Here is a 25,288-nt window from a genome sequence, read left to right on the forward strand (position 1 = left end):
CCAGCCTGGGGGTCTGTTATTCTAAGCACAGCTCTGGCACTCAGTGGAAGTCTGTGATCTGATATCCGAGATTTACCTGGTCCTCAGCAACGTTTCCTGAAAACAAAACTACTCATCCCCTCAGGCTTTTGGGACCATTCCTATTTCCACGCGTTGGCAGTGGACCCCGGGGTCGCTGGGGTTTGCAATCCACGTGTCTCCCCTGCGCGCAGCAGGCGGCAGGTGCATGGGTGTGAGCAGGGCAGGGCCTCTTGGCATTCATTCCTCTCCGCTCCCTCCCCGGGGCTGGGGGTTGTGTGTGTACATAATTCAATCCCCGTGGGACTGGTGTCTGGCCTCACCGCGGCTTGGCGGATTGGTTGTTTCAGCTCGCCCCCGCCCTCCATACCCACGGCGTCCCAGGTGGCTCGGGCCCCTGTGGTGATCTCTGTTTACCGAGAGAGCTCGTCGAAGTTGGGCTCCATCGCTGCTCTCGCTCCCCTTCGGGGCCCCCGCCCGCCTGGGAAGCGGAGAGAAAGCCGGGCCCAGCCCTTCCTCGCCCTTCCCCTCCCCGCACAGCCCGGAGAGGTCGGGTAAGGGGGAAGGAGTGTACGTGGGACGGGGAGCCCCGGGCCTGGGGGATCTGGCTGTCCCTGTCCCGGTACCTCACGCGGACCCGGGAGTTCCAGCTCTAGGCCTGGCTCCGGCTCCCTCTGCTCCGCGCCATCGCGCTCGGGGTGACGGGCCCACCCCGGGGGAGCAGCCAGAGGCTGGATCTCAGGGATGCCAGCTCCCCAGCGGAAGCACAGGCGTGGAGGCTTCTCTCACAGGTGTTTGCCTACCCCCGCAGACGGCGATGACCCCCCAGCCCGCCGGACCCCCGGACGGGGGCTGGGGCTGGGTGGTGGCGGCCGCAGCCTTCGCGGTGAACGGACTGTCCTACGGGCTGCTGCGCTCGCTGGGCCTTGCCTTCCCTGACCTTGCCGAGCACTTTGACCGAAGCGCCCAGGACACTGCGTGGATCAGCGCCCTGGCCCTGGCGGTGCAGCAGGCAGCCAGTGAGGCGGGCTCTGAGGCGAGAGCCGGGAACCGGGAGGAGGGGCCGTGAGCGGAGGGATGGGAGACCCACCTGATTACCCGACAACCTGAGAAAGGGCGACTGGCTCTAGAAAAGAGTGCATCTTAAGGTCAAGGAGAGGAATCATTAGTTCGAGGGAGGTAAACAGCCAATGAGAGGTGTTGGAGAGAGTTTGGGCCCGGGGGCGTGTCTTTCGTTGACTCCGCCCCCTTCCAGGCCCCGTGGGCAGCGCCCTGAGCACGCGCTGGGGAGCCCGCCCGGTGGTGATGGTTGGGGGCGTCCTCGCCTCGCTGGGCTTCGTCTTCTCGGCTTTCGCCCGCACTCTGCTGCACCTCTACCTCGGCCTGGGCCTCCTCGCTGGTGAGGGAAGTGGGATGCCCGGGTCATTCAGGGTGAAGGTGGGGACAGGAGCTTGTGGGACCTGGGGTAGCGAACGAGGCGAGGGCCTGGTGCGGAGAGCAGGACTGGGAATGCTGGGGCGGGCGTCCCCAGTGCCGGCCCCCATCCCTTCCCATTCATTCGCAGGCTCTGGTTGGGCCCTGGTGTTCGCCCCTGCCCTAGGCACCCTCTCGCGTTACTTCTCCCGCCGTCGAGTCTTGGCGGTGGGGCTGGCGCTCACCGGCAACGGGGCCTCCTCGCTGCTCCTGGCGCCAGCCTTGCAGCTTCTCCTGGATACTTTCGGCTGGCGGGGCGCTCTGCTCCTCCTCGGCGCGATCACCCTCCACCTCACCCCCTGTGGCGCCCTGCTGCTACCCCTGGCCCTTCCTGGCGACCCCCCAGCCCCACCGCTTAGTCCCTTAGCTGCCCTCGGCCTGGGTCTCTTCACACGCCGGGCCTTCTCTATCTTTGCTCTAGGCACAGCCCTGGTTGGGGGCGGGTACTTCGTTCCTTACGTGCACTTGGCCCCCCACGCTTTAGACCGGGGCCTGGGGGGATACGGGGCAGCGCTGGTGGTGGCCGTGGCTGCCGTGGGCGATGCGGGCGCCCGGCTGGTCTGCGGGTGGCTGGCAGACCAAGGCTGGGTGCCTCTCCCGCGGCTGCTGGCCGTATTCGGGGCTCTGACTGGGCTGGGGCTGTGGGTGGTGGGACTGGTGCCCGTGGTGGGGGGCGAAGAGAGCTGGGGGGGTCCCCTGCTGGCCGCGGCTGTGGCCTATGGGCTGAGCGCGGGGAGTTACGCCCCGCTGGTTTTCGGTGTGCTCCCTGGGCTGGTGGGCATCGGAGGCGTGGTGCAGGCCACGGGACTGGTGATGATGCTGATGAGCCTCGGGGGGCTCCTGGGCCCTCCCCTGTCAGGTAAGGACCTGAGCTCGCAGATCTGCCTACAACTATCCTCTGCCCCTGGGGTTAGGGGCTTCTAAATTCCCTTACCCATCTCCTCAGGCTTCCTGAGGGATGAGACAGGAGACTTCACCACCTCTTTCCTCGTGTCTGGCTCTTTGATCCTCTCGGGCAGCTTCATCTACATAGGGTTGCCCAAGGCGCTGCCCTCCTGTGGTCCAGCCTCCCCTCCAGCCACGCCTCCCCCAGAGAGGGGGGAGCTGCTTCCCGCTCCCCAGGCAGTCTTGCTGTCCCCAGGAGGCCCTCGCTCCACTCTGGACACCACTTGTTGATTATTTTCTTGTTTGAGCCCCTCCCCCAATAAAGAATTTTTATTGGGTTTTCCTGAAACCTCCAACTGTTCACCAATCTAGGACCCTGAAAATATTCTCCTTAAGACAGCCAGAAAGGCCGGTTCAAAGGAACAGGATCCCAAAAGGCCCTGGGTATGAAGAAGGGGACTGTCTGTCCAGGCAACCCATTTCTCTTCGCCCAAGTCCTGGCCGTAACAGGGAATCTTTGCAAAGTTGTCTGGCAGCCAGTTTCAGTGTGTTGCTGGGGTTGGAGGTGGGTTGCTCGTGGGTGCTATCTGCCCCATCTTCATGTCCCTTACCCTAGTCCCCAGACCTCCCAGACTAACTCTTCCCTGCATTTCAATCTCCTTCTATGAGCCTGAGGGAAATACAGGAATCCTAGGCTCAGACTTCAGTTCTACCAAAGCTATCCACACATCTATAACCCATGTCCTCAGCATTCTCTCAATTTCTTTTCTCTCTTTCTTTCTTTCTTTTTTTTTTTTTTTTTTGAGACAGTCTTGCTCTGTCGCCCAGGTTAGAGTGCAGTGGCGCAATTTTGGTTCACAGCAACCTCTGCCTCCCGGGTTCAAGCAGTTATCCTGCCTCAGCCTCCCCAGTAGCTGCGATTATAGGCACATGCCACCACGCCCGGCTAATTTTTGTATTTAGTAAAGACGGGGTTTCACCATGTTGGCCAGGATGGTCTCAAACTCCCGACCTCATGATCCACCTGCCTCGGCCTCCCAAAATGTTGAGATTACAGGTGTGAGCCACTGTGCCCGGCCCTCAATTTCTTTTCTATGCCACAGGGATAATGGGGAAGAGGGAGGTATGTGGTGGCGGCCTGGAGAGCAGAGTCCAGGGTTAAAATGCCTTAGGTCATCAGAGCTCCTGGACATCCTCCTCCACTTCCAGGCATGACACTGTTCGGCCAACCCAAGCATACGGGCCCCAGCTCATTCTGAGGTTGTGATTATTATCTATTTTTCCTACTTGATTTTATCTCAAAGGGACAGTCATGTTTCCCAAACATGTGTCTTCAGAGAAGAAACTTGGGAGGCAACACTAGAGATGGTATATAAAACATGATAAGTCTCTTGCCCTTTGATTTTCACAGTTGATTCACACTCAGTGAACCAGGAACTCCCGGATCCTTCAAAACTCCTGGGTCCTTTAGAAAAGGTTAGGAGAGGCTGGGTGTGGTGGCTCATGCCTGTAATCCCAGCACTTTGGAAGGCTGAGGAGGGTGGATCACAAGGTCAGGAGTTCGAGACCATCCTGGTCAACATGGTGAAACTGTCTCTACCAAAAATACAAAAAAAAAAAAAAAAAAAAAGCAAATAGCGAGGAGCGGTGGTTCCCGCCTGTAATCCCAGCTACTTGGGAGGCTGAGACAGGAGAATTACTTGAACCCGGGATGCGGAGGTTGCAGTGAGCCGAGATCACGTCACTGCACTCCAGCCTGGGCAACAGAGCAAGACTCCATCTCGGGAAAAAGAAAAAAAAAGAAAACGTTAGGACAGTAAAGGAGGATAAATAAGAGTCCTCAACAAAATACAAAAATACAAAGGGTTGGCACACACATTGCAGGAGCCCCAGGCCTGCTCTAGGGGGAGGCAGATCGAGAATCTTAAGGCACTGTGGTTCTGTGGAGACCAAGACGTGGCAAGAGAAGACCTGGAGCTGTCAAGCTCTGGCTTTCCGGGCCTGACTCTGTGAAGTTCAGTCCTCTTCCAGCCCCTCCTTCGGTAGGGGAACTTTAATATCCAGTGCTTCTGTTACAAGGTCCTGGGGCCTGGAGGTAGTAGTTGAGAAGCAGGAGAAGAAGTCGGGCAGGGTGAGGAGAATTCCACTCCCTGAAAGAAGGAAGGCCCCAGCCACCACAAAAGAAGCCGTGTAGTTGCCTGTTACATCCCGGAGGTAGCCTAGGTCCAAGAGAGAAAAAGAATACACATGAGTGATCTATTTGCTGGGGCTGATGTCTCAGATACATTTTTGGGTGGAGGGAAGACTTATCATCTCAGAGGAGTTGGAACTCCCATGGAATAGCTGGATAAACTTGAGAACTCTGGTTTCCCAAAAGGGCCTCAAAAGTTAATTTCAACCACCTCCCCACCTTCAGAAAGGACCTCCAAACCAGCCTGCAGGGATCTGGAGATCCAGACTGAGTCAGGCATACTTGTGCCTTTCTTTCTGGCAACTGTAGCCTTTCTTTTCTTTTTTTTTTTTTGAGACGGAGTCTCCCTCTGTCGCCTAGGCTGGAGTGCAGTGGCCGGATCTCAGCTCACTGCAAGCTCCGCCTCCCGGGTTTATGCCATTCTCCTGCCTCAGCCTCCCGAGAAGCTGGGACTACAGGCGCCCGCCACCTCGCCCGGCTAGTTTTTTTGTATTTTTTAGTACAGACGGGGTTTCACCGTGTTAGCCAGGATGGTCTCGATCTCCTGACCTCGTGATCCGCCCGTCTCGGCCTCCCAAAGTGCTGGGATTACAGGCTTGAGCCACCGCGCCCGGCCTGGCAACTGTAGCCTTTCTAAAGCTTCAGTTAATGGATGAGAGGAGATAAAGGTCTGAAACTTCTGGCAACCTGAGCCAGCAGAACTTTGACCAGGTGCCTCAGATACCTGGTTTGGGGCTCAGTGGGCCAAAGGAAAGGGTGGACACTGGAATGCTACGTCTGTGTCTGGCCAGGTTCTGCCAGGTCCTCTGAAAACCCGAGCTGTAGGTGCCCTGCCAAGGGTTCCACTTAGCTTCTCTGCCTTTCCGCTCAGACTTTCCCAGCCCCAAGTTCTTTGCCCCATGGACTCATTTCAGGGATGCTATGGTTGGCCACACAGGCTGTGTACTGTACTACACCAGAGGGCAATATTCATATACACTGGAGTGAGAATAGTACCCTCCCCTAGTTGTGCAACATGGCAGCCCTCACCCCCTGGGAACCCCATTCCACTTACCTGACAGAGGAGGCCCCAGCAGTCCCCCGATGCTCTCTATCATCTGCAATAGTCCCAGGCCACAGTAAATCCTTTTAGTTCCTACTAGTTCAGGCAGTACAGAGAAGGCCAGTGGGGCCAGAGCCCCTGATGTGAAGCCGTAGGCCACAGCCAGAGCCACCAGGGCTGTGGGAGCCCGAGCTACAGGGAACAGGGCTAGTGACACCCCAGTCAAGGTGGTCCAGAGCATCAGGAGTCGTGTCACAGGCCCTGGGACTGCATCTCCCAGCCATCCAGAGACCACACGCCCCACGAGGTCAGAAATAGCAGCAACTGAGAGTAGGAAGGCAGCAGGTAGTGGATCCCAATTCAGGTCCTGGAGATGGGCCACCAGGTGGAGGTAGGGAATGAAGTAGCCAGTGTTGATCAGGGTGAGGGCAACAGTGTAACGGAGGAAGGGGCCATGATGGAGGAGGGAGGTGAGTTGGGCCCTGGGACCACCCACAGCAGGGTCCTCAGCCAGGGAGGGTGGGCGGAGGAGAGCCCCACAGGCCACCAGGTGGAGGGAGAGGGCAGACACCAGCAGTAGGGACCCTCTCCAGGCATAGTGGCTGAGGAGCCACTGGAAAAGGGGGGCAAATGCGAAGGAGGAGAGGCCCACGCCTGTCAGTGCGAGCGCGGTGGCCAGGGATCGACGGCGAGAGAAATAACAGGACAGGCAGGCCAGGGTCGGAGCGAAGGTCAAAGCCCAGCCAGAGCCTGTCAAAAAAGAAGACGTGGGGTTAGGAACTCTTAGGGAGCTCAAGGCACCCAGTAATCCCCGCATTGCCCAGCAGCAGAATGTAGCACTTGCTGTGGAGTCCAACAGACCTGGGATACAATCTTGGCTTGGATACTTTCTAGCTTGTGTGTTTTAACAGTCCCAGCCTCAACCTTCTCAACTGCAAAATGTAATAATACACTTTTTGGGATTGTGGAAGATTAGAGACAAAGTTTGTAAGGTAACTAGCACAGAACTTTGGAGTTAGACCTGGGCTCTACCATTTCTGGTTGTGTGACCTTCATTTGCCAAGTTGCATAAGTTTTAGAGCTTTTCCTCAGCTGTAAATAGAATAATGATATCGATTTCACAGTCACAGTGCCTAGCTTCTTTCTTTCCTTCCTTCCTTCCTTCCTTTCTTTCTTTCTTTTCTTTTCTTTCTCTCTCTTTTTTTTTTTTTGATGGAGTTTCGCTCTGTTGCCCAGGCTGGAGTGCAGTGGTGCGATCTCAGCTCACTGCAAGCTCCGCCTCCCGGGTTCACGACATTTTCCTGCCTCAGCCTCCCGAGTAGCTGGGACTACAGGCGCCTGTCACCACGCCCGGCTAGTTTTTGTATTTTTTTTTTTTTTTTGTAGAGACGGGGTGTCACCATGTTGGCCAGGATGGTCTCCATCTCCTGACCTCGTGATCCACCCGCCTCGGCCTCCCAAAGTGTTGGGATTACAGGCGTGAGCCACGGCGCCAGGCCAGGTTTCATCATCCTTGAATTTCCTAATTCCTCATCATGTTTGTCGGTTTAGTCATTCCTATTAAGAATTCCCTTCTGGGTACAGGTGCTAGCTAAACTTTCCCTCAGCTTCTCCCCGAACCCTTTGGAAGCAGCAGAAAGGAGGTGAACATGCAACGATCTAAGCAGTTGACTCTCCTGCCCTTGTGCAAGCTCTCACCTGACAGTAACCCAATACTCAGGTATAGGTGGGTCAACGAAGTAGCGAAAGAGGCGAGCAGCATCCCCAGCGCAGCCAAGATGCCTCCGGTCATCACTACGGGCCTGGGCCCGAACTTCGTGCTCAGGGCACTGCCTACCGGGCCTGAGGAAGTGGAAGGGGCGCTGCGAGAAGATCTCAGGCGTCTCCCCGCCTAGCATCTCCCGCCCCTCGCCCTTCTCCTTCCCAGTTGCCGCATTCCCTCTCCCTTCCGAGGGTCGCAGTCCGCCAGATCCAGGCGCCGCACTCACTCCCAAACTGCTGCACCGCGATTCCTATGGAGGCGATCCAGGAGACGCGCGCTGCCTGTTCCCCAAATGCCGCCACAAACTCCACGAAGAAGACCCCAAAGGAGCGGAGCACCCCGAACACCAGCGCCGACTGGAAGAACGCTGACAGCACCACCACCCATCCCCAGCCCCCGTCGGGGGGCTCGGTCCTGCGCGCCATCTAAGCCGTAACAGAGCCTCTGCAGGAGTCGGGTTCTGGACGCCGCACCTCTGCACACCCACCCCCGCTGCCGGGTGGCTCGGGGCCGAGAGGGGTTGGAGAGGCAGGTAGAGAGGACAGTCCCGACGAGGCGGCGAGAGGCCCCTGCACCTTTTCCCAAGCGGGGGCGATATAGGACTGAAGACCAGGCCCGCGCTGGCGGAGCCAGAGTCTCCTGGAGGCGTGGTTCCGCGAGCTCGGAGCTGAGCTAGTTCAAGCCGGGGCCAGATCGATCCCTGTTCGGTGTTGGGCTGGGAGCCAGAGGGCGGAACTGCGATTTGAGCCACACCCCTGGAGCACGCTAGTTTCCTTGTGGATGGTCCCTTTTATCACTGGGGTGTCCGCGCCGGGCCACCCTGGCCAACATCCACGTCCAGAGCTCGCCAATGAGGATGCGGGGCTCCCGGGCAGGGGCGGAACCAGAAGGGCAGGGCGGGATTCAGGCACTGATGGGGACCGGGCAGTGAATGGGCGCATGCGTAAGGAGGGGCCTTAGGAGGCCGACTAGGTAGGGCCCCACGTGACGCGGGGACTGCCAGGAAGCTTCCGGGGTGCTTCCGTCTCCTGTTCACCCGGCGGCCAACTCATCCCCATTTCAGCACCCAGAACCACACGGAAGGGTTAGTGGTGGGTAAACTGGTTCTGCAGAGGAAAGGACTGTCTTGCTTTAATGAGGGGTCCAGGAATTGCAAGGCCCTATTGGGGATAGGGGAGGGGTTAGGAGATAAGACTCAAAGGAAGTGTCTGGCGCAGCGCCTGAAGCCACTAACACGCAGACCTAGAGGCCTGGATCCCTGAGAAGTTCAAAGGCTAAGGGAAGAGAGAAGGGGAATGAGTTGGACTCCCGGCGTTCATTTCTGTAGTGGGAACTCGTTCCTGTCACTTCTGTTCCCACTAACAGGAAACCGACAGGTCACAGAGACCAAAAATAACCTGAGGAGAGGAAGGGCGGCTGTAAGCTCACACAGGGCCGGGCCCCACCAACACCACCTGCCTCTTCCTCACTGGGGCTGGAACCTTTTCCTCTGCCCTCTAGTAACAACCACTTCCTAACCACCTTTTTTGATCTGATGGTGGGGTAGACTAAAGAGAGAAACTATGACCCCGGCCACTGGAGCAGTCAGCCCCCTCTTACCCAACTAGTCCTCAGGCCCCAGTCCTTCCCAGTCTCCATAACACCAACGGCTTGGATTTCCTGTTCCTTCATTATAAGCCATACTTCCCAGGACCCTGACCTGGAAACTGTGGACTCAAGGTTCACTCCCAGATTACTAGGGAAAGCAGCAAACAAGAAGTGGAGGCAGGGAGGGAGGCTGTGTAGTCTTAAAAAACATATTGAGCCTTAAATAATTTTATATGTGGGAAACAAAAGTAATCATCAATAATACACACATATACTTTCTAAGAGTCAAAATGTCAGCTGGTGGGGAATATGCCAAAGATGCAGAAATTGGTGTGGCTGTATTCCATAGTGATTAAGAACTCAGTCTTTAGAATCAGATCACAGTTCCAGTCTTTTATTTATTTATTTATTTATTTTGAGACGGAATCTTGCTCTGTGGCCCAGGCTGGAGTGCAGTGGCCGGATCTCGGCTCACTACAAGCTCCGCCTCCCGGGTTCATGCCATTCTCCTGCCTCAGCCTCCTGAGTAGCTGGGACTACAGGCGCCCGCCACCTCGCCCGGCTAGTTTTTTTGTATTTTTAGTAGAGACAGGGTTTCACTGTGTTAGCCAGGATGGTCTTGATCTCCTGACCTCATGATCCGCCCGTCTCGGCCTCCCAAAGTGCTGGGATTACAGGCTTGAGCCACCGCGCCCAGCGAAGGAAGGTTTTAGTTTAGTTTTTTTTTTTTTTTTTTGAGATGGAGTTTTGCTCTTGTTGCCCAGGCTGGAGTGCAATGGTATGATCTCAACTCACTGCACCCTCCACCTCTTGGGTTCAAGTGATTCTCCTGCCTCAGCCTCCCTAATAGCTGGGACTACAGGTGTTTGCCACTATGCCCGGCTAAATTTTTTGTATTTTTAGTAGAGACAGGGTTTCATCATTTTGGTCAGGCTGTTCTCGAACTGACCTCAGGTGATCTGCCTGCTTTGGCCTCCCAAAGTGCTGGGATTACAGGTGTGAGCCACCACGCCCGGCCTAGTTTTTGTTTTTTGATTAAAAAAAAAAAAAAAAATTCGAATCCAGGTCATGGGTTTAAAAAGATTGAGAAACACAACCACTGCGATGGTTTTTACCTCCAAAAACTCATATTGAAACTTAATCCTCAACATGGCAGTACTGAGAGGTGGAACCTTTAAAAGGGGATTGGATGGGATTAATGGATTAATGAATCCCCATGAATTAGTCCACCATAATGGATTAATAGGTTAACAGATTAACCCCATCATAAAGGACTAATAGGTTAATAGATTGATGGGTTATCATGGGAGAGGAATTGCTGGCTTCTTCAGAGAGATCTGACCTAGAACATTAGCATGCCCAGCCCTCTTTGCCATGTGACACCCTGTACCACAGAGAGCCCATATCAGCAAGAAAACCCTTACTAGAGGGTGAGGCCCCTGGACCTTGGATTTCTCAGCCTCCATACTGTAAGAAATAAATTCATTTTCTTTATAAATTACCCAGTTTCAGATAATCTGTTGTAAGCAACAGAAAATGAACTGGATGAGACAGAAAACTGGTACCAAGAAGTGGGGTATTGCTGATAATGAATACCTGAAAATGATGAAGTGGCTTTGGAAGTGGGTGATGGACAGAGGCTGGAAGCATTTGGAGGAGTAGGCTAGAAAAAGCCTAGATTCTGGTGAGAGCTTAGAAGACAAGAAGACTATGAAAAGCTTGGAATTCTTTAGAGATTGGTTAAGTGTTTATGACTAGAATGTTGATAGAAATATGGAAGCAGCTGGGCGTGGTGGCTCACGCCTGTAATCCCAGCACTTTGGAAGGCTGAGGCGGGCGGATCACGAGGTCAGGAGATTGAGACCATCCTGGCCAACATGGTGAAACCCGTCTCTACTAAAAATACAAAAATTAGCTGGGCGTGGTAGCACGCACCTGTAACCCCAGCTACTCGGGAGGGTGAGGCAGGAGAATTGCTTGAACCAGGGAGTTGGAGGTTGCAGTGAGCTGAGATAGTGCCACTGCACTCCAGCCTGGGTGAAAGAGCGAGACTTTATCTAAAAAAAAAAAAAAAAAAGAAAGAAATATGGAAGCAAAAGCCATTCTGGTGAGCTTTCAGATGGAACGGAGGAGCGAGGTATTGAAAACTGGAGTAAAGGCCATCCTTGTTATGAACTGGCAAAGAGCTTGGCTGAACTGTGTCCATGCCCGAGGGCTTTGTGGAAGGCTGAACTTGAGAGTGATGAACTAGGGTATCTGGCAGCCAGAAGAAATTTCTAAGCAGCAAAATGCTGAGGCTGCTGTGTGGTTTCTTCTAACTGCTTGTGATGATCTCACAGAGAAAAGAAACAGAGTGGAAAGATTTGGAAAATTCTCAGCCTGGCCATGGGGTAGAGAATGAAAGAGCGTTTTCAGGAGATGCATCCAAGGGTGTGGCCAAGCCACTGCTTGCTAAAAAGATTAACGTGGCTAAAAGGGAGCCAGGTGCTCTTCCTCAAGAAAAGGGAAGACAGTCCCTGCAGTCATTTCAGAGGTCTTTGAGGCTGCCCCTCCCGTCACAGGCCCAGAGGCCTTGGAGGACACAGGGTTTCAGGGGAAACCTGGGTGTTCTCCATGGGCTCACTGCCCAGGGCAACCTCAGGACTCTGCACCCCACACCCCAATGTAGCACTCTGTAGCCCCCCCCCCCAGCCTGGTAGTAGCTTAGGTAGCCCCAGGTGTTGCTTTTTTTGTGTGTTTGTGTGTGCGTGTGTGTGTTGCTTGTGTTGAAGCTCCAGAAGGTGCAAATCATAGACCTTTACTGCATCCTTATGGTGCTAATTCTGCAGTCTTGCAGCAAGTAAGACCTGTGAAGGCTTGGCAGCCTCCACACGGATTTCAAAGGATGTTGTTGAAAGCCTAGGGGCCCGGGCAGAGACTTGTCACAGGGGCAGAGCCACCGCAGAGAGCCCCCACCAGGGCGATGCCCAGCAGAAATGTGATGTTGAAGTTGCCTCAGAGAGTGCCTGCCAGGACAATGCCTATTGGAATTGTGGAAGCGAGGCCACTGCAGAGTCCCCCTGGGGTAGTCCTTGGTGGAGCCATAGGAACAAGGCCAATGCATAGAGTCCCCAGGAGGGCAATGCCTAGTACAGCCGTGGAAGCAGGACCACCGCCAGGCCCCCAGAACTTTGGAGTCACAGGCAGCAGGCGGTGCCCCACCCCGCTCCCAGGAAACTTCAGGCACCAGACTCCAACCCACCCACCAAAACTATAGGGGCTGGGTTGCCTGAAGCCTTGGGGAGCCAACTCCCACCCTGTGTTCAGGAGGCTCCACATGTAGTCAAAAAAGATTATTCTCTACCTTTAAGATGTAATGTTGGTCAGGCGTGGTGGCTCACACTTGTAATCCCAGCACTTTGGGAGGCCGAGGAGGGTAGATCACAAGGTCAGGAGTTCGAGACCAGCCTGGCCAACACAGTGAAACCCCATCACTACTGAAAATACAAAAATTAGCTGGGTGTGGTGGTGGGCACCTGTAATCCCAGCTACTTGGGAGGCTGAGGCAGGAGAATCGCTTGAACCCAGGAGGCGGAACTTGCAGTGAGCCGAGATTGTACCACTGCACTTCACCCTGGGCGACAGAGCTAGCCTCTGTCTCAAAAAAAAAATAGAAAAGGTGTAATGTTGGCCCTGCTGGGTTTCAGACTTTCTTGGGGCCTGTTTCACTCGTTTCTTCTTGCCAATTTCTCTTTTGGAATGGGAATGTGTACGCTATGCCTGTTCCCACCATTATATCTTGGAAGTAGATAACTTGTTTCATAACTTGGAAATAGATAACTAGCTCACAGGTGAGTCTTTGATGCTGCAATGAGTGAAGACTTTGGGATTACGGGAATGGAATGAATGTATTTGTATGTGAGAAGCACATGAGCTTTGGGGACCCAGGGACAGAATGCTATGGTTTGCATGTCTCCTCCAAAAATTCATATGGAAACTTTTAGTCCTCAGCATGACAGTATTGAGAGCTGGGGCTTTAAAGAGATGATCAGGGGCCGGGTGCAGTGGCTCGCGCCTGTAATCCCAGCACTTTGGGAGGCCGAGGTGGGTGGATCACGAGGTCAGGAGATCGAGACTATCCTGGCTAACACGGTGAAACCCCGTCTCTACTAAAAATACAAAAATTAGCTGGGTGTGGTGGCGGGCGCCTGTAGTCCCAGCTACTCAGGAGGCCGAGGCAGGAGAATGGTGTGACCTCGGGAGGTGGAGCTTGCAGTGAGCCGAGATCACGCCACTGCACTCCAGCCTAGGAGACAGAGCGAGACTCCGTCTCACAACAACAACAACAACAACAACAACGACAAACAACAACAACAACAACAAAGAGATGATTGGATCCTGAGGTCTCTGCCATTCTTGGATTATGGGTTATCATGAGAGGGGAACTGGTGGCTTTATAAGAAAAGGAAGAGAGGCCTGAGCTGGCAATGTTGGCACACTTGCTACCCCTCAGTTGATACCCTGCGCTGCAGAGAGCCCCCTCCAACCAGAAGAGCATCACCAGATGTGGCCACTTGACCTTGGGCAAAATTTTCAGTGTCCGTAACTGTAAGAAATAAATTCCTTTTCTTTATAAATTGCCCAGATTCAGGTATTCTATAATAAGCAACAGAAAACGGACTAAGACAACTACAAACTTTCAATGTGGGAGGCAGCTGCAGAGATCGTGGTAACTGACTTTTCCACAGACAAGGAATTTAAGGCCCAGAGGGAGGTAACATCAAAATTAGTGATCTCTGCACCCAGCACACATACAGGACAGGAGAAAGGGTGGGAGAGAGGCATGCACTGGACCCTGGATAGATTCAAGATACCCTTGCTGGGGGAGGGTGGGCTGGCATGTTAGTTCTAACTCAGTCTTCTCAGTGCCACCTCCAGCCCCTGTGGTCCTTAGGGAACCAAAGTCCTATCCATTTTCCTTGGTGATGGAGGCATGTCCCGAGCATTAAGGTCCCTAGCACAGATGCACGCCCCAGCCTCTTGATATTATTAGTGGCTTCCTGGTTTCTCCCTGCCGCCTCCACACCTCAGGCAGGAAGTGACTTCAGAGCAGCAGGATGCAGGTGGCTCCGGAGAAACTTCATGAAGTCACTGGTTCCTACACAATGAGCAGGAAGGCAAGGGCAGGGAAAGGGACAATGAGGACCATTTAAAATGTCTGGTGGGAAGGGACAGCGGAATGGTACAGAATCCCAGATGTTGTCCAGGAGGAAGAGCTCTCTTCCTCGCTCCCCGAGACCCGAAGGCAAGAACCCAGGACACAGCAGGCAGCACAGAGAGGCTTCTTTATTCCAAGGATCTCATCTTGCAAGATCTAACATTTCTATCCCCAGGCATTCTCCACCTGCCTATCCAATCTGCTAAATAGAAATCATGGTTCCTTCTTACAGACTCCTCCGCCTTCCCTTCTTTCTTCTTTAATTCTGCAGTGGGGCCATGGGGAGAAAGAGGGAAGAAGGAGAAGAGTAGCTTTCTCACTAGTCCCCAGGCGACAGCCACTAGAACTGACTTGAAGTTCTATCCCATGAATTCAAAAGTGCTTCTTACTTTCTACCCTTGTCCCATAATCAAATAGGCCGCAGGGCAACAAGGGGCAGAACTACAAATCAAGGCTTCAGGACATCTTCTAACATTTCAGAGCCTCCACCCAGCCAAGAGACAACCCCATTCCTAACTTTCTACCTACCCGGCCTACACCAGAAACTGCACCCCTCAACCAACCTCTTAATCCTACTTGAAACTTGGTCAACTAGAACAGGACTTTGGCCTATCGGCTAGCCAATCTTTTACATCTGTAATGCCAGCAATAATCCCAACCAAACTACAGCAAACCCAGAATAGAACTCAGCCCCTTTTCTTTTCCTATGGAAGGTTCTAACGCATTCACTGGTTCCAGACAGGAATGCAGTGATGGGAAGACCAGGTCACAGACCCAGCTTTTATAAGGTAAGGTTACCAAGCACCATCACTTCTAGAGGCAAAGAAGGTTCTGGCATCTGGACGCTTGCCAGAAGATATCCAAAACCTATTAAAGAAGGGCTCAACTCAATAGAGAGAACCCCAAGTAACATTCAAACCCAGATGCCTCTGTAGTAAAGGATGGGTTAACACTCTTTACCATCTAATCAAGCCAAAGAGTTTCATGATTCTTCCCTAGGTCATAACATTTCACAGAGACTGGGCAGAGTCAGAAAAAGTCACATCATCTCTGATAAGGAATGTCTGATCTCTCCCCCATGGAGCGATGAACTCAGTGCTAAGAACAGGCCCCTGTGGGAGGACGATGGACTCAACTTGAGCCCTGGTGAGTCTCTGCCATTATAGATGAATACAGTAGAGCCAAATCCAAGTGACCAGATTAATGGGTCATTTTAGATTCTGGACCATCTTGCAGAAAAAGCTGCCAGCCTCCACTTGGAGTGATATAGAATCTAGATACAGAATCCCCTGCACCCACAGCCTCCAGGAGGCATTTATTGTTACCTCCATTTTGGGCTCAATATAATGGTCCCTATCACCCTTGAAGAACCGAGAAATGTCTGTATCCATTGCCAGACTGCTAGAGAACCTACAACATCCAGAATACCAGAGAGGGTTTCTGACCCAATTCCACAATCCCGCATGTTCCCAGAGCTGCCCTAGAACAAATAAAGGTCCCAGACCTAGAATTACAGGGGCAGGACACAGAGAACCCCTTTTTCCATTTTAAACAAACTAACAAGCAAACAAACAGGAGAAAGAACAAGTCTAAGGATAAAACTTATGACAGAATTAATATAAAATACCCAAGCCGAAGGAGAGAGCCCAGGCTAGTAATCTCTGCCAGCAGAGCTGTGATCTCACCTTCTGTGTTTCTGGTCACTTTTAATCACACTTGTGGAAGAGGGGAGTGGGAAATGCAATTGAATGAAGGCCCTGGTGCCACCCAAAGGCCTCAATAAATTATATTTACAGATAAACTGAATGCAATGGGGGCCACAGGTGGAGGGCTATTCCCTTGGGGAGACCAGGACTCCAATCTCTCCCCTTTCCCGGCCCCTAGCTAGCTCTCTCCTCAGAAACAATGTGGCTTGTGGGGAAGAGGTTTTGACCAGCAAAACAGAGGCAGATCTAGCCAGGATCTGCCACCTCCTGCTCTCCCCAGCGAGAAATTAAGATGGTGGCAATTTCTGATACCAAAGTGGCCTTGCACACCCCTATGCCCAAGCCTGATAGGGAAGCAAGGCCTGGGCCTGCAGCTTTCCCATCCACAGGAAGCAAGTGGGGTCTGGGCCTGCGCTCAGCTAGGGCCCCCCCAGAATGTGGTAGTGCACTTTGGTGTTGGTAGCAGCTCCGTGTTTCTGGCGCAGATGCAGCCGCAGTTGACTCTTGTGCCGGAAATGCAGGCCACAGGGGTCGCACTGTGGGAGGACAGCTGGGTCAGGTCCTGCCTCATCCACAATCACCTTTTAGGCGTTGAGCCGGGGCGGGGGGGGGCGGGGCCTGTCCAGCTCTCCCAAGAGGGAACTGTGCAGCCGAAGATCAGCTCTTTGACTCTCACATTCTCCCAAATCCTCAGGGGTGATTGACGGGATAGGCCCCGCCTTATTTAGCAAAGCTTTTCCCACTTGTAGCTCCTCTCTGAGAAAACAGCGCTCAGCCCAGAGGCATCACTTCTATACCCGCCCATCCCTACTCCCAGCCTCCACCCCTTATTTGCTTGGACTCTTCCGGCCACCACTCATTTCTAAGAGATCCAGGGACAGCCAGGCCTGCACCTCTCAGAGCCCAAACCTCGGCAAAGCAGAGGTAATTCTAAGGCACTGGGCAGGCCAGGTTGGGTACCCACGTGGTAAGGCTTCTCTCCGGTGTGGATGCGAACGTGGCTCTTGAGGGTCTGCAGGTGGCGGAAGCGGGTTCCGCAGGTAGGGCAAGGATAGGGCTTCTCCCCCGTGTGGATCAGCACGTGCGCCCGCAGATGTGCCACCTGGGAGGGAGGAGACTTCAAGTCCTGTCTCTGAGAGGGACAGATCCCTCCCTATTGGCCCACCCCACCTCTTGCAGGTTTGCCTTGGAAGCCACTTGGAGGCTGTCTCCATACCTGTACAAAGCGTGAGCCGCACGTCTCACACTTATAGGGCTTCTCTCCTGAATGGATGCGGCTGTGCGTTTTCAGGTTTGCTGGCCGGTTAAAACGGGCTCCGCAGATTGAGCAGTGGTAAGGCTTTTCCCCTGGAGGCAGGGAAGATGGGAGGTCAGGGACTCTGCCCTAGGACAGCTGTGGGCTTGACGGCCAGGGCCCTCTCCTCCCCTACCTGTGTGCACTGTGCGGTGACTGGCCAGGTTGCCCTTGTAGCGGAATGAAGACCGGCACAGCTGACACTTATAGGGCTTGTCTTCATCCCCAGGAACCAAGGGGTCCAGCCCCGATGAGCACCCAGCCACAGCCTCACAGTTCTGGCAGCTGAAAAATTCACTTCCTGGGAAGGGGAGTGGGTAACGGCAACCATAGTTATTAATGAGGGCTATCTAGGTACTACGGAATCCTCAAACCATGCAGTAGCAGGCTTTCTTTTTTCCAATTTATTGTTAAGACTTCTGGGGCTGGTTCGCCTTGCTCAAGGCCAAGTAAGAAGATAGTAAGATGAGCCAGATCTGACTCCACATCCGTCTGACTTGAGTACTCAGCTAATCTCCTCTTCAATAATAGTGGTGGTGGCCAGGCGTGGAGGCTCACGCCTGTAATCCCAGCACTTTGGGAGTCCATGGCGGTTGGATCACAAGGTCAATACATGGAGACCATCCTGGCCAACATGGTGAAACCCGTCTCTACTAAAAATACAAAAATTAGCCGGGCATGGTGGTGGCACACGCCTGTAGTCCCAGCTACTCGGGAAGCTGAGGCAGGATTATCGCTTGAACCTGGGACATGGAGGTTGCAGTGAGCCAAGATCACGGCACTGCACTCCAACCTGGCGATAGAGTGAGACTCCATCTCAAAAAAAAAAAAAAAAAAAAAAGCAGTGGTAGATGGAGGCCCCTGCTAGTGGGAGGAGGTTTCAGTTTCTCCTCCTTTTTTGTTTTGTTTTGTTTTGTTTTTGTTTTTTTTTTGTTTTTTGAGATAGGGTCTCGCTGTGTTGCCTATGTTGGAGTGCAGTGGTGTGATATCGTCTCACTGCAGTCTCCACCTCCCGGGTTCAAGCGATCCTTCCACTTTAGCCTCCTGAGTAGCTGGGACTACAGGTGCGCACCACCATGCCTGGCTAATTTTTATTTTTATTTTTTGTGGAGACCAGGTCTGACTATGTTGCCCAGGCTGGCCTTGAGCTCCTGGGTTCAAGTGATCCTCCTGCATTGGCCTCCCAAAGTGCTGGCATTACTGGCATGAGCCACCGTGCCTGGCTAAAATCTCCTCCTCACCGGCACCACTCTGAGTGACAGCCTGCCAGAGAGGCCCTGACAAGCTTTGGGCTGATCATTCAGCTCCGAAAGAGGACAGGCCAGAAATTCTCAAACTTTGCTGCTCATTGGAAGCACTTGGAGAGCTTTAGAAAAATACTGATGACTCGTTCCCAGGTCCAGATATTTCAGTCTATGGAGTGTGACCTGGGCGGTGGGAGTTTAAAAGCTTCCTAGGTGATTCTAATTTGTAACAAAGTTTAGGAACCATTGGAATAGGCCTTTCTGGGGGGCTTTTTTGGCACCAACTTGCCTGGAGCAGTCATGGGAGAAAAGCCAGGAAAGAGGGTCTCTTACCCGGTAGTGGACGAGCCCGCTCAGAGGGTGATCCAGAGGTGTCTTGAGCCTGGGATGTGAGGAGGTGGGGGGTACTGGCCGGAGCCCCACATTTGAACTGCACAGTGGCAGCAGTTGGAGAGAGCCTAGGCAGATGGCAAGGCCCAGGGGAAAGGGTTAAAAGAGATTGTATGGATGGGGGATGGGGGTTCTCTCCTGGGAAATGTGGAGCCAAAGGCCTGCCCTCTGGAAATGAGCCAATATTGTTGACCAATGAGCCACATCCATCGTACTGCCCAAGTGCCACCCTGCTGAATAAACCTGGTCTCTGGCCAGCTCCTTAAGGTGAGCTAGTGTCTCTGAAACGCACCCACTATTTCCCTTCCTCCTGACCACGAAGGCCCAATGACTCTGTCTTCTAGCTGAGGCCAGCTCTGACAAATTCTTGAGGTTCTAGACTCTGTACCTGCTCTGGGGACCAGGAATGGGTCCTTCTTCGCTGCTGCTGCTGCTGCTGGAGGCCTCATCTCCACTGGGGAGCCTGGCTTGGGGGCAAGGTTGACCAGAACTCCTCTCCCCGACTAGGCTCCCTGCTTGGGAGGCCTGAGAGTTTAGCACGATGTACTTGTACTTTTTCCAGTTGCAGGCCTTGGGGTCGGGGCTGGCTGGACTGGGGGGGCCTTGACTGCAGCTTCGAGATTCAGTAGGTGGGTCTGGGTGTCCTTCGGAGCGCCTGGGACTGCCTGGTGGAGGGGCCGTTGGGGGTGTTGGGGGTTCTGCTTCCAGGGGCCGCAGGGAGATGCCCAGAGGTTCATAGCTGGGGAAAATGTGATGAACGTTAGTGCCATTGCCTAATCTCTGCCTTTGCCCTTAACACCTCACCCACACAGAACGCCGAGCCGGGGTCCCTCACCTGGCCTGGATGAAGCGGTGGCATGCCTGGACCACGTGCTCCATCTGTAAATAGGTGGCGGCCGCAAGGACTGCAGGTGCAGTGGCCGGAGAGAGGCGCAGGCGCGAAGTGTACATGAAGTCCAGTAGGGGGGCGAAGCCTCTCGCTTCGGGACCCCCGGGCAGAGACAGCACGTCCACCCCGACTCCCGCACGGCCCCGGAAAATTGAGTAAAAGAAGCCACTGGAGAGAGAGCAGATAGGTCCCTTAGGGGCTGGGGAACCAAGGGAGACACGCGCCGCTTTAGGAAGCCCCGCCCCCTGAAAAGTCCCGCCTCCTCACTATCACCCCGCCCCCAATTCTCGGACGCTCCGCCTCCTGCTTCTGAAAGACTTGGCTTCGGATTCCCTCTCAAAGGCCCTGTGGTCCCACCCCTTTCCCATTTGGCCCCGCCTCCGCCCCGGCCCCACCCCTCGAACCTGCAGGCTATGAGAACTGCCTTGTGTGCCCTGAGGGGTTGCCCGCCAACCAGCAGCGTGACGTCAGTGAGGATCCCGCGCAGGCGCAGCTCGTTGAGGTTGCCCAGCACGTCGGAGGAGTGGCGAGTGAACTCGCGGACGTAGCCCAGCGCTCCCTCCGGGGCGGCGGGGGAACCCATAGCGACGCAGGCCTGTAGAGGCCGTGGAAAGTGCTCTGGATCCAGGCAGTTCTAAGACCCCTTCCCTCCTCTGTTTGCCTTTTCCTTCCGAGGTGCAGCTAGAGCCAGGGCCTCCAGCCCCTAGCACCGGCACACGCAGCCTCCCTCCTAATTCTTCTTGTTCATTATACCCTCTACGACACCCTCGCTCCCTTGCCTCTTCCAGATCCCACAGTGCTTGGAGCCAGCTGAAGGTTCCACACCGATGCGTCGTTGGCGAGCGTGGGGAATCCCGCGCCCATCGCCCTGGGTTCGACTCCCAGTGCCCCTCCAGCACCGCCACTCCCTTCTGCCCGCCTGTGTCTCAGGTGTCCGACCCTGCCTAGAGATCTGACGGCCTGCCGTCCACACACCTCCAAGCCCCAGTCAAGGCTCTCTTCCCCGAACTACGGAATTCTGCGACTCCTATCTAGTCCCCAGATCCCTAGCTTAGCCCAATTTCTGGGACTCAGGCTTGCTGATGACAAGCTCCATACAAGCTCCAACCCTCTTGGGGGACCCAGGAGTCTGGCTCCCTCAGTCTCTTGTTCTTACCCCCGTCCTGCAGGGGCCCGTCTTCTCTTCTTAAGGGGGGCGGGGTCTCTCTCCCCTCTTGGCCTCGGCTCCTTTATCTGGCCGGGATGTCGGGGGCGGGGGTGGAGGTGGGGTGAACGCCTGGGTCTGTATCCTTCCTTCCTCCCTCGCTCTCCAGATGGCGAGCCCAGGGCGGGGTCTCCGTCTCGAGGGCGGGACCTCAGAAACAAGGGGTGGTCGTAACGTAGGGGGTCTTGGGTCACTGCAAGTGGACACGAGGACGGGGATATTGGAATTGGGGAGGAGATCAGGGATATCGAGGTTGGAAATACGGGAGTCTGAGTCGTCGGAAGGCCTGGGCCAGTGAAAATTGGTGTTTTGGCTTTTGGGAGGGTTTGCCGGGAGCCAACCTTTGCTGCAGGACAAAGTGCATAGGCACCCCCTCTCCCCTTCTTGTACTGTGTTAAGGGAGAAAAGGGGGAGCCCAACGAGACAGCAGGTTTGGGCAGACGACAGTGGGCTCCCGTGGGGTCTCAGACGGGGGAGGGTGTGGTGTGAATGACAGGCTCCTGTACCCAGGCCTGCAAAAAGGGGGGCTCTGGCCGGGCGGGGTAGGGAGAGGGCGGATATGATTTCTAGTCGGTTTCCTTCCATTGTCCTGCGACCGGACGGCTCCGCCAGCTGCTTCCCCTCGAGGAGGTGGGGAAAGCCCCGAGGTGGGGGTGGAGGGGCGAGAGACGCTCGGGAGACCTAGGCGTCCGGCCTCTCTCGCTCCCAACTCTCTTCTGAGTCCTTGTAGGGATCCAGAGAGACGGACTCCCGCCCAAAGCCCGCTCGCTTTCCCCCAATCCCAGCTCTTGAGGGCCTCGGGCACCCGCCCGTCGGCTACGCTTGAAGGCTGGCGGGACGCCGCGGTCCAGCGCGGCAAGTAGGCAAGGCTCTGCAATGTGCGGCTCCTTCCACGAGGGGGCGGCCGAGCACTGGCCTCGCCTCGCCCCTCGTCTCCACCCGGCCGGGGGTGCGCTCAGACCCAGGCGCAGGATCCATTCGGTCTGGGCGGCTGAAACCTTTAGCCTCCTCCCCTTTGCGCGGGTTTATTTTGCACCTCTGTCTCCTAGGAGGGGACTAGGGTTGGGCGGAGGGAGCTAGAGTTAGGAGACCGAGGGGACTTTCCCCTCAGGCTGGGGTTCCTACCTGAGGTGAGAAATCGTGGGCTTTAGGAGCCAGGGGAATGGGTGGGACAAGAAGGGTGACCTGAGCCTGGGAACTCCGGGTTTTCTTTTTGAGTTAAGCTAGACACTGCTACCCAGATGTCTTTGGAGGTGACTTTTAATTGAACATTAATATTGAAATTGGATGGGGTAAACAAGAAAACAAGGAGGAGGGAGAGAGGGCAGGAGGGGCTTAACAACCCTAATTTGAAGTCCCTGATCTGAGAGATGGGCATGGATCACACCCTCATATTTTGTTTCGGGAGACATTGCGGGGAGGCAAGGCAAAGCTCATTTGGAGAAGGGGTGCTAGAGCTGAATCCAGCTGCAAAGCAGAAACTTCCCGGATCTGGGCTGGGAAGAGTGTACAGTCGGCCAGGATTGACCGACCATGGTCCATGGGGCTAGATATCAGGCCGGGGGCCTTCCCCTTCAGACCGGAATGTGTCTTCATTTGAATGCATGAAAGAACAGCTGAGAAACCGGGAATTGGGAAATTCAGGACGATGAGGTGGCTTTGACATGTGAGGGTTATTTAGGTCTCTGCCCAGCTTGGAGATGAGAATTAGACTAAGGGCTCCCTCTGGCATCAGGATGGAGTATTATTTGGTCAGTTGTGGGGTGCCTGTTTATTATGGGGTGTTGATTTGATTGTGAGCATCGGTGGCTGCATTCAGCCTTTGAGGCCTATATGGTAAGTTTCAGGCATGGGGCTGACTTTGAAGCTACATTAGTTCTGGGGGTTCTGACACCCACAATTTGGAGATTGTGCTCATCTGTGTCATTTTGGACTATCAGCAGAACCAAAGTACTCATGCTGATTTGGGGGTGCAGTCTATTTTGGGGTGCCATCTATGTTTCAAGGCTCAGATTAGATTTGGGGGATAAGTTCAATTTGGAGTTTTAAAAATTAGTTTGAGGTGGAACATTACAGGAAGCTGGGAGCAAGTTAGAGGCTGTCTGTGATTGGGGGTCCGGGGAGGGGGGAGCAAACTTTCATATTTGAGTATTGTGGAAACTCATGTTCCACAAAGTGGAAAGACGTGGGGTATTCCTGTGTATCTATGGATACCCAAGAAGCTTTTTCCCCGGGGGAGAAACAAGGTGAGGGCCGCGAGGACAGGAGACTAAAGTTCTGGGGTGTCCTTGTTTTGGGGGTGTTTTGTCACTCTGGATGCTTTTGGTGAAGCTAAGGGATAATCATAAGGTGAGACTGATTTGGGGGTTTGCCTAATTGGGACCCTGGTTTGGGATGTCTTTTGCTTATAGTACCCTCTCACCCCAGATTCGAGAAGTTTCTTTAGTGAACCCCCAAATAAGCCCAGGATTTGAAGGGAGGAACTTGGAAAGGGTGTGGTATCTCCTTTTATTATTATGTGGCTTGAGGGAGAAGTGAGGGAGAAAAGGCGGTTTCAGACTCTGAATCCCAATTTCTTAAGGGAGCACCCCTTAGTTTGGGGGAAGTTGGAGGAAAACGGGGTGTCCCTTCACAAAGTGGACACCCCTGACCAGGGCAGTGCTGTTGGAACTGTGGCAAGGAGGGGTGCTGGTGGGGTACAAGGAGGTGATTCTTGTACCCTGATTTTCTAGGATGAGCCCCAAACAGAAAGCAGACAGAGGACTGAGAGTGTGGGTGAGATGGGGGGGAGGGGTTCCCCACGGCAGCCGGGGCTACAGGGTAAGCCAGGCCAGCTCTTCGCGCCTGGGTCCCTTCTCTCTTCGGCTCTCCTCCCCTCTCTCCCTCCCACCGCCCACCCCCCCAACCCAAGAAAAAAAAACTGCCTGTGCAACAGCAATGGCAGATTCCAATCCTCCAGGCTTTCCTAAACCACCACGGAGACCAGCCAGGGGGGAGGGGAAGGGAGGAACGGGCTTTCCTGCTTCCTTAAGACAGGGGCAATGAGCTTGACCTCCTGGCCCCTAGCCCTTTGAGGAGTGCTTCCCCCCGGTCTGGAAGCCAGGTGTCCTGGACCCTAGCCCCCGAGCGGTGGGGGGGGCCTGGAGAGACGGGGAGGAGGAAGGAGGGAGTGACTTCCAAAATTGGCATCGGGACAGAGCAGGGCTGGCGGGAGGCAGGCAAAAGACGGAATTTTCCTGAAAAAACGGGGGTATCTGAGGACCCCAAATTTGGGGAGCTAGTCCAGGACCGTCCTCCCAACATCCTAGATTTTTTTGGGATTTTTTGGGGACCCCGGGACCCCTCTAGATGGGGTGAGGAATGTAGTGTTGGGTGAATCTGACTGGGGCATTGCAGCTGCCTCTCCCGCCGAGTTGGAGACGGATGGGCTGGGACGGGTTTTGGGGGGGTGTCCCCAATTCTGACTGGGAGTGGAGGAACCCCTCCTGAGCTCTCTTGTGGGGGTGCCCCCTCCCCAGGGCACTCCCCAGTCCCTGAGCCAGCCGAGAGGAAGGAGGCCAGCGATGCGACTGGGGCGGTTCCTTTCTCCTGCACCCCAAATGTGAGGGATGCACCCTAAATTTTGCTCTTTTCAAAATAGGGGACCAGGATCTCAGGGGAGAGTAGCTGAGGTAAGTGGGGAGGGAAGTGTCCTCTGTTTTCAGGAGAGACGTGGCGGTTGGGGGGGAGGTTTGGAGGTGCGTGCTGGGGTGGGGTTGGCTTTGTCAGTCCTGGAATTGGGGGGATGATTGGAGAGGCTTTCTCTTACACCCCTAAACTGCAGCCCCCCAGACGGAAACCAAAGGCTGAGACCAGAGAGCCCCCCAATATCCCCAGCCGTTAGGATAGTGTTTAAATTTCTCTTTCACCCCCCACAAAGGCTCTGCCGAGGTGGGAGCTGGGGGCAACTGTTAGTTTGGGGGCTATGGAGGGTGGTGGAGGAGCAGGCGGCCTTGGCAAGATTTGATGGAGGACAGATAGGGGTGTCCGGGAGGGCTCTGGCATCTTCGGGGGCCTAAAAAGACTGCTTACATACACCACCTTAGATCTTTCAGATTGCTAAGAGTTTTGGGGGGTGTGTCGGAAGAGGGGGTGGTAAAAGATGCGATGGGATATGAGAAGATAACTTCTGGGTTTTAGAGGGTCATATTTTGATTTGCAGAAGGGATTTGGGTCCTTGGATTTTGCTTTCTGAGGGGTGTTTTTAAAAAATCAAGTCTTGGACAGGAGGAAAGGGCTGAGGGAAGGCCTGGAGTTGGGGGTGGGGAGAGCCATGTTTGTCTCAGCTTAAACGTGGCTCTCTGGGGTGGGCCCGCCTGCCCTGGCCTGGTGGATGGACTGATGGACGTGGCTGTGGGGGCCGGCTC

The 25,288-nt window shown here is 54.5% G+C and overlaps 3 protein-coding genes across 7 annotated transcripts; 1 reads left to right on the forward strand and 2 right to left on the reverse strand.

Moving 5' to 3' along the window:
• The first annotated feature begins 259 nt into the window (after positions 1-259).
• Positions 260-2,716, forward strand: SLC16A11 (solute carrier family 16 member 11). 4 transcript variants are annotated; one of them, XM_030924140.1, is made up of 5 exons: positions 260-572; positions 830-1,037; positions 1,274-1,417; positions 1,583-2,350; positions 2,438-2,716. In XM_030924140.1, exons 2-5 carry the CDS (start codon positions 836-838, stop codon positions 2,665-2,667), a joined length of 1,344 nt encoding a protein of 447 aa, XP_030780000.1. In that variant the 5' UTR covers positions 260-572; positions 830-835; the 3' UTR covers positions 2,668-2,716. The 4 variants fall into 4 exon arrangements, with proteins under 4 accessions (XP_030780000.1, XP_030779999.1, XP_030780001.1 ...); XM_030924139.1 differs by having other exon boundaries at positions 404-572; positions 1,274-2,350; XM_010377347.2 differs by lacking the exon at positions 260-572 and having other exon boundaries at positions 604-1,037.
• A 1,517-nt stretch (positions 2,717-4,233) lies between these two features.
• On the reverse strand, positions 4,234-8,272 carry SLC16A13 (solute carrier family 16 member 13). Its single transcript, XM_010377348.2, has 4 exons — positions 7,598-8,272; positions 7,308-7,451; positions 5,622-6,359; positions 4,234-4,595 (listed from the first exon to the last, which is right to left on the reverse strand). Exons 1-4 carry the CDS (start codon positions 7,794-7,796, stop codon positions 4,393-4,395), a joined length of 1,284 nt encoding a protein of 427 aa, XP_010375650.1. The 5' UTR covers positions 7,797-8,272; the 3' UTR covers positions 4,234-4,392.
• A 5,346-nt stretch (positions 8,273-13,618) lies between these two features.
• On the reverse strand, positions 13,619-20,919 carry BCL6B (BCL6B transcription repressor). Of its 2 annotated transcripts, none has more exons than XM_030922691.1 (9): positions 20,835-20,919; positions 20,083-20,273; positions 19,625-19,846; positions 19,178-19,528; positions 18,733-18,857; positions 17,292-17,456; positions 17,078-17,208; positions 16,826-16,963; positions 13,619-14,095 (listed from the first exon to the last, which is right to left on the reverse strand). In XM_030922691.1, exons 2-9 carry the CDS (start codon positions 20,259-20,261, stop codon positions 14,078-14,080), a joined length of 1,329 nt encoding a protein of 442 aa, XP_030778551.1. In that variant the 5' UTR covers positions 20,262-20,273; positions 20,835-20,919; the 3' UTR covers positions 13,619-14,077. The 2 variants fall into 2 exon arrangements, with proteins under 2 accessions (XP_030778551.1, XP_010375651.2); XM_010377349.2 differs by lacking the exon at positions 13,619-14,095 and adding an exon at positions 14,264-16,397.
• Between the last annotated feature and the right edge of the window lie 4,369 nt (positions 20,920-25,288).

This window comes from Rhinopithecus roxellana, chromosome 19 (assembly GCF_007565055.1).
Source record: "Rhinopithecus roxellana isolate Shanxi Qingling chromosome 19, ASM756505v1, whole genome shotgun sequence".
NCBI lineage: Eukaryota > Metazoa > Chordata > Mammalia > Primates > Cercopithecidae > Rhinopithecus > Rhinopithecus roxellana.

What these genes read in the sequence shown, in the direction of transcription:
- SLC16A11 (XM_030924139.1), top strand. Translation starts at nt 836, where the DNA reads ATGACCCCCCAGCCCGCCGGACCCCCGGACGGGGGCTGGGGCTGGGTG. An exon ending in GGCGGTGCAGCAGGCAGCCA is followed by an intron (nt 1,038 to 1,273) that starts GTGAGGCGGGCT and finishes GCCCCCTTCCAG; the next exon opens with GCCCCGTGGGCAGCGCCCTG. An exon ending in CCTGGGCCCTCCCCTGTCAG is followed by an intron (nt 2,351 to 2,437) that starts GTAAGGACCTGA and finishes CCATCTCCTCAG; the next exon opens with GCTTCCTGAGGGATGAGACA.
- SLC16A13 (XM_010377348.2), bottom strand. Translation starts at nt 7,796, where the DNA reads ATGGCGCGCAGGACCGAGCCCCCCGACGGGGGCTGGGGATGGGTGGTG. An exon ending in GAGTATTGGGTTACTGTCAG is followed by an intron (nt 6,360 to 7,307) that starts GTGAGAGCTTGC and finishes CTTTTTTGACAG; the next exon opens with GCTCTGGCTGGGCTTTGACC. An exon ending in GCTGGGGCCTCCTCTGTCAG is followed by an intron (nt 4,596 to 5,621) that starts GTAAGTGGAATG and finishes TCTTGGACCTAG; the next exon opens with GCTACCTCCGGGATGTAACA.
- BCL6B (XM_010377349.2), bottom strand. Translation starts at nt 20,261, where the DNA reads ATGGGTTCCCCCGCCGCCCCGGAGGGAGCGCTGGGCTACGTCCGCGAG. An exon ending in ATTCCTGGTCCCCAGAGCAG is followed by an intron (nt 18,858 to 19,177) that starts GTACAGAGTCTA and finishes CCATCTGCCTAG; the next exon opens with GCTCTCTCCAACTGCTGCCA. An exon ending in TCACCGCACAGTGCACACAG is followed by an intron (nt 17,209 to 17,291) that starts GTAGGGGAGGAG and finishes CCCTGCCTCCAG; the next exon opens with GGGAAAAGCCTTACCACTGC.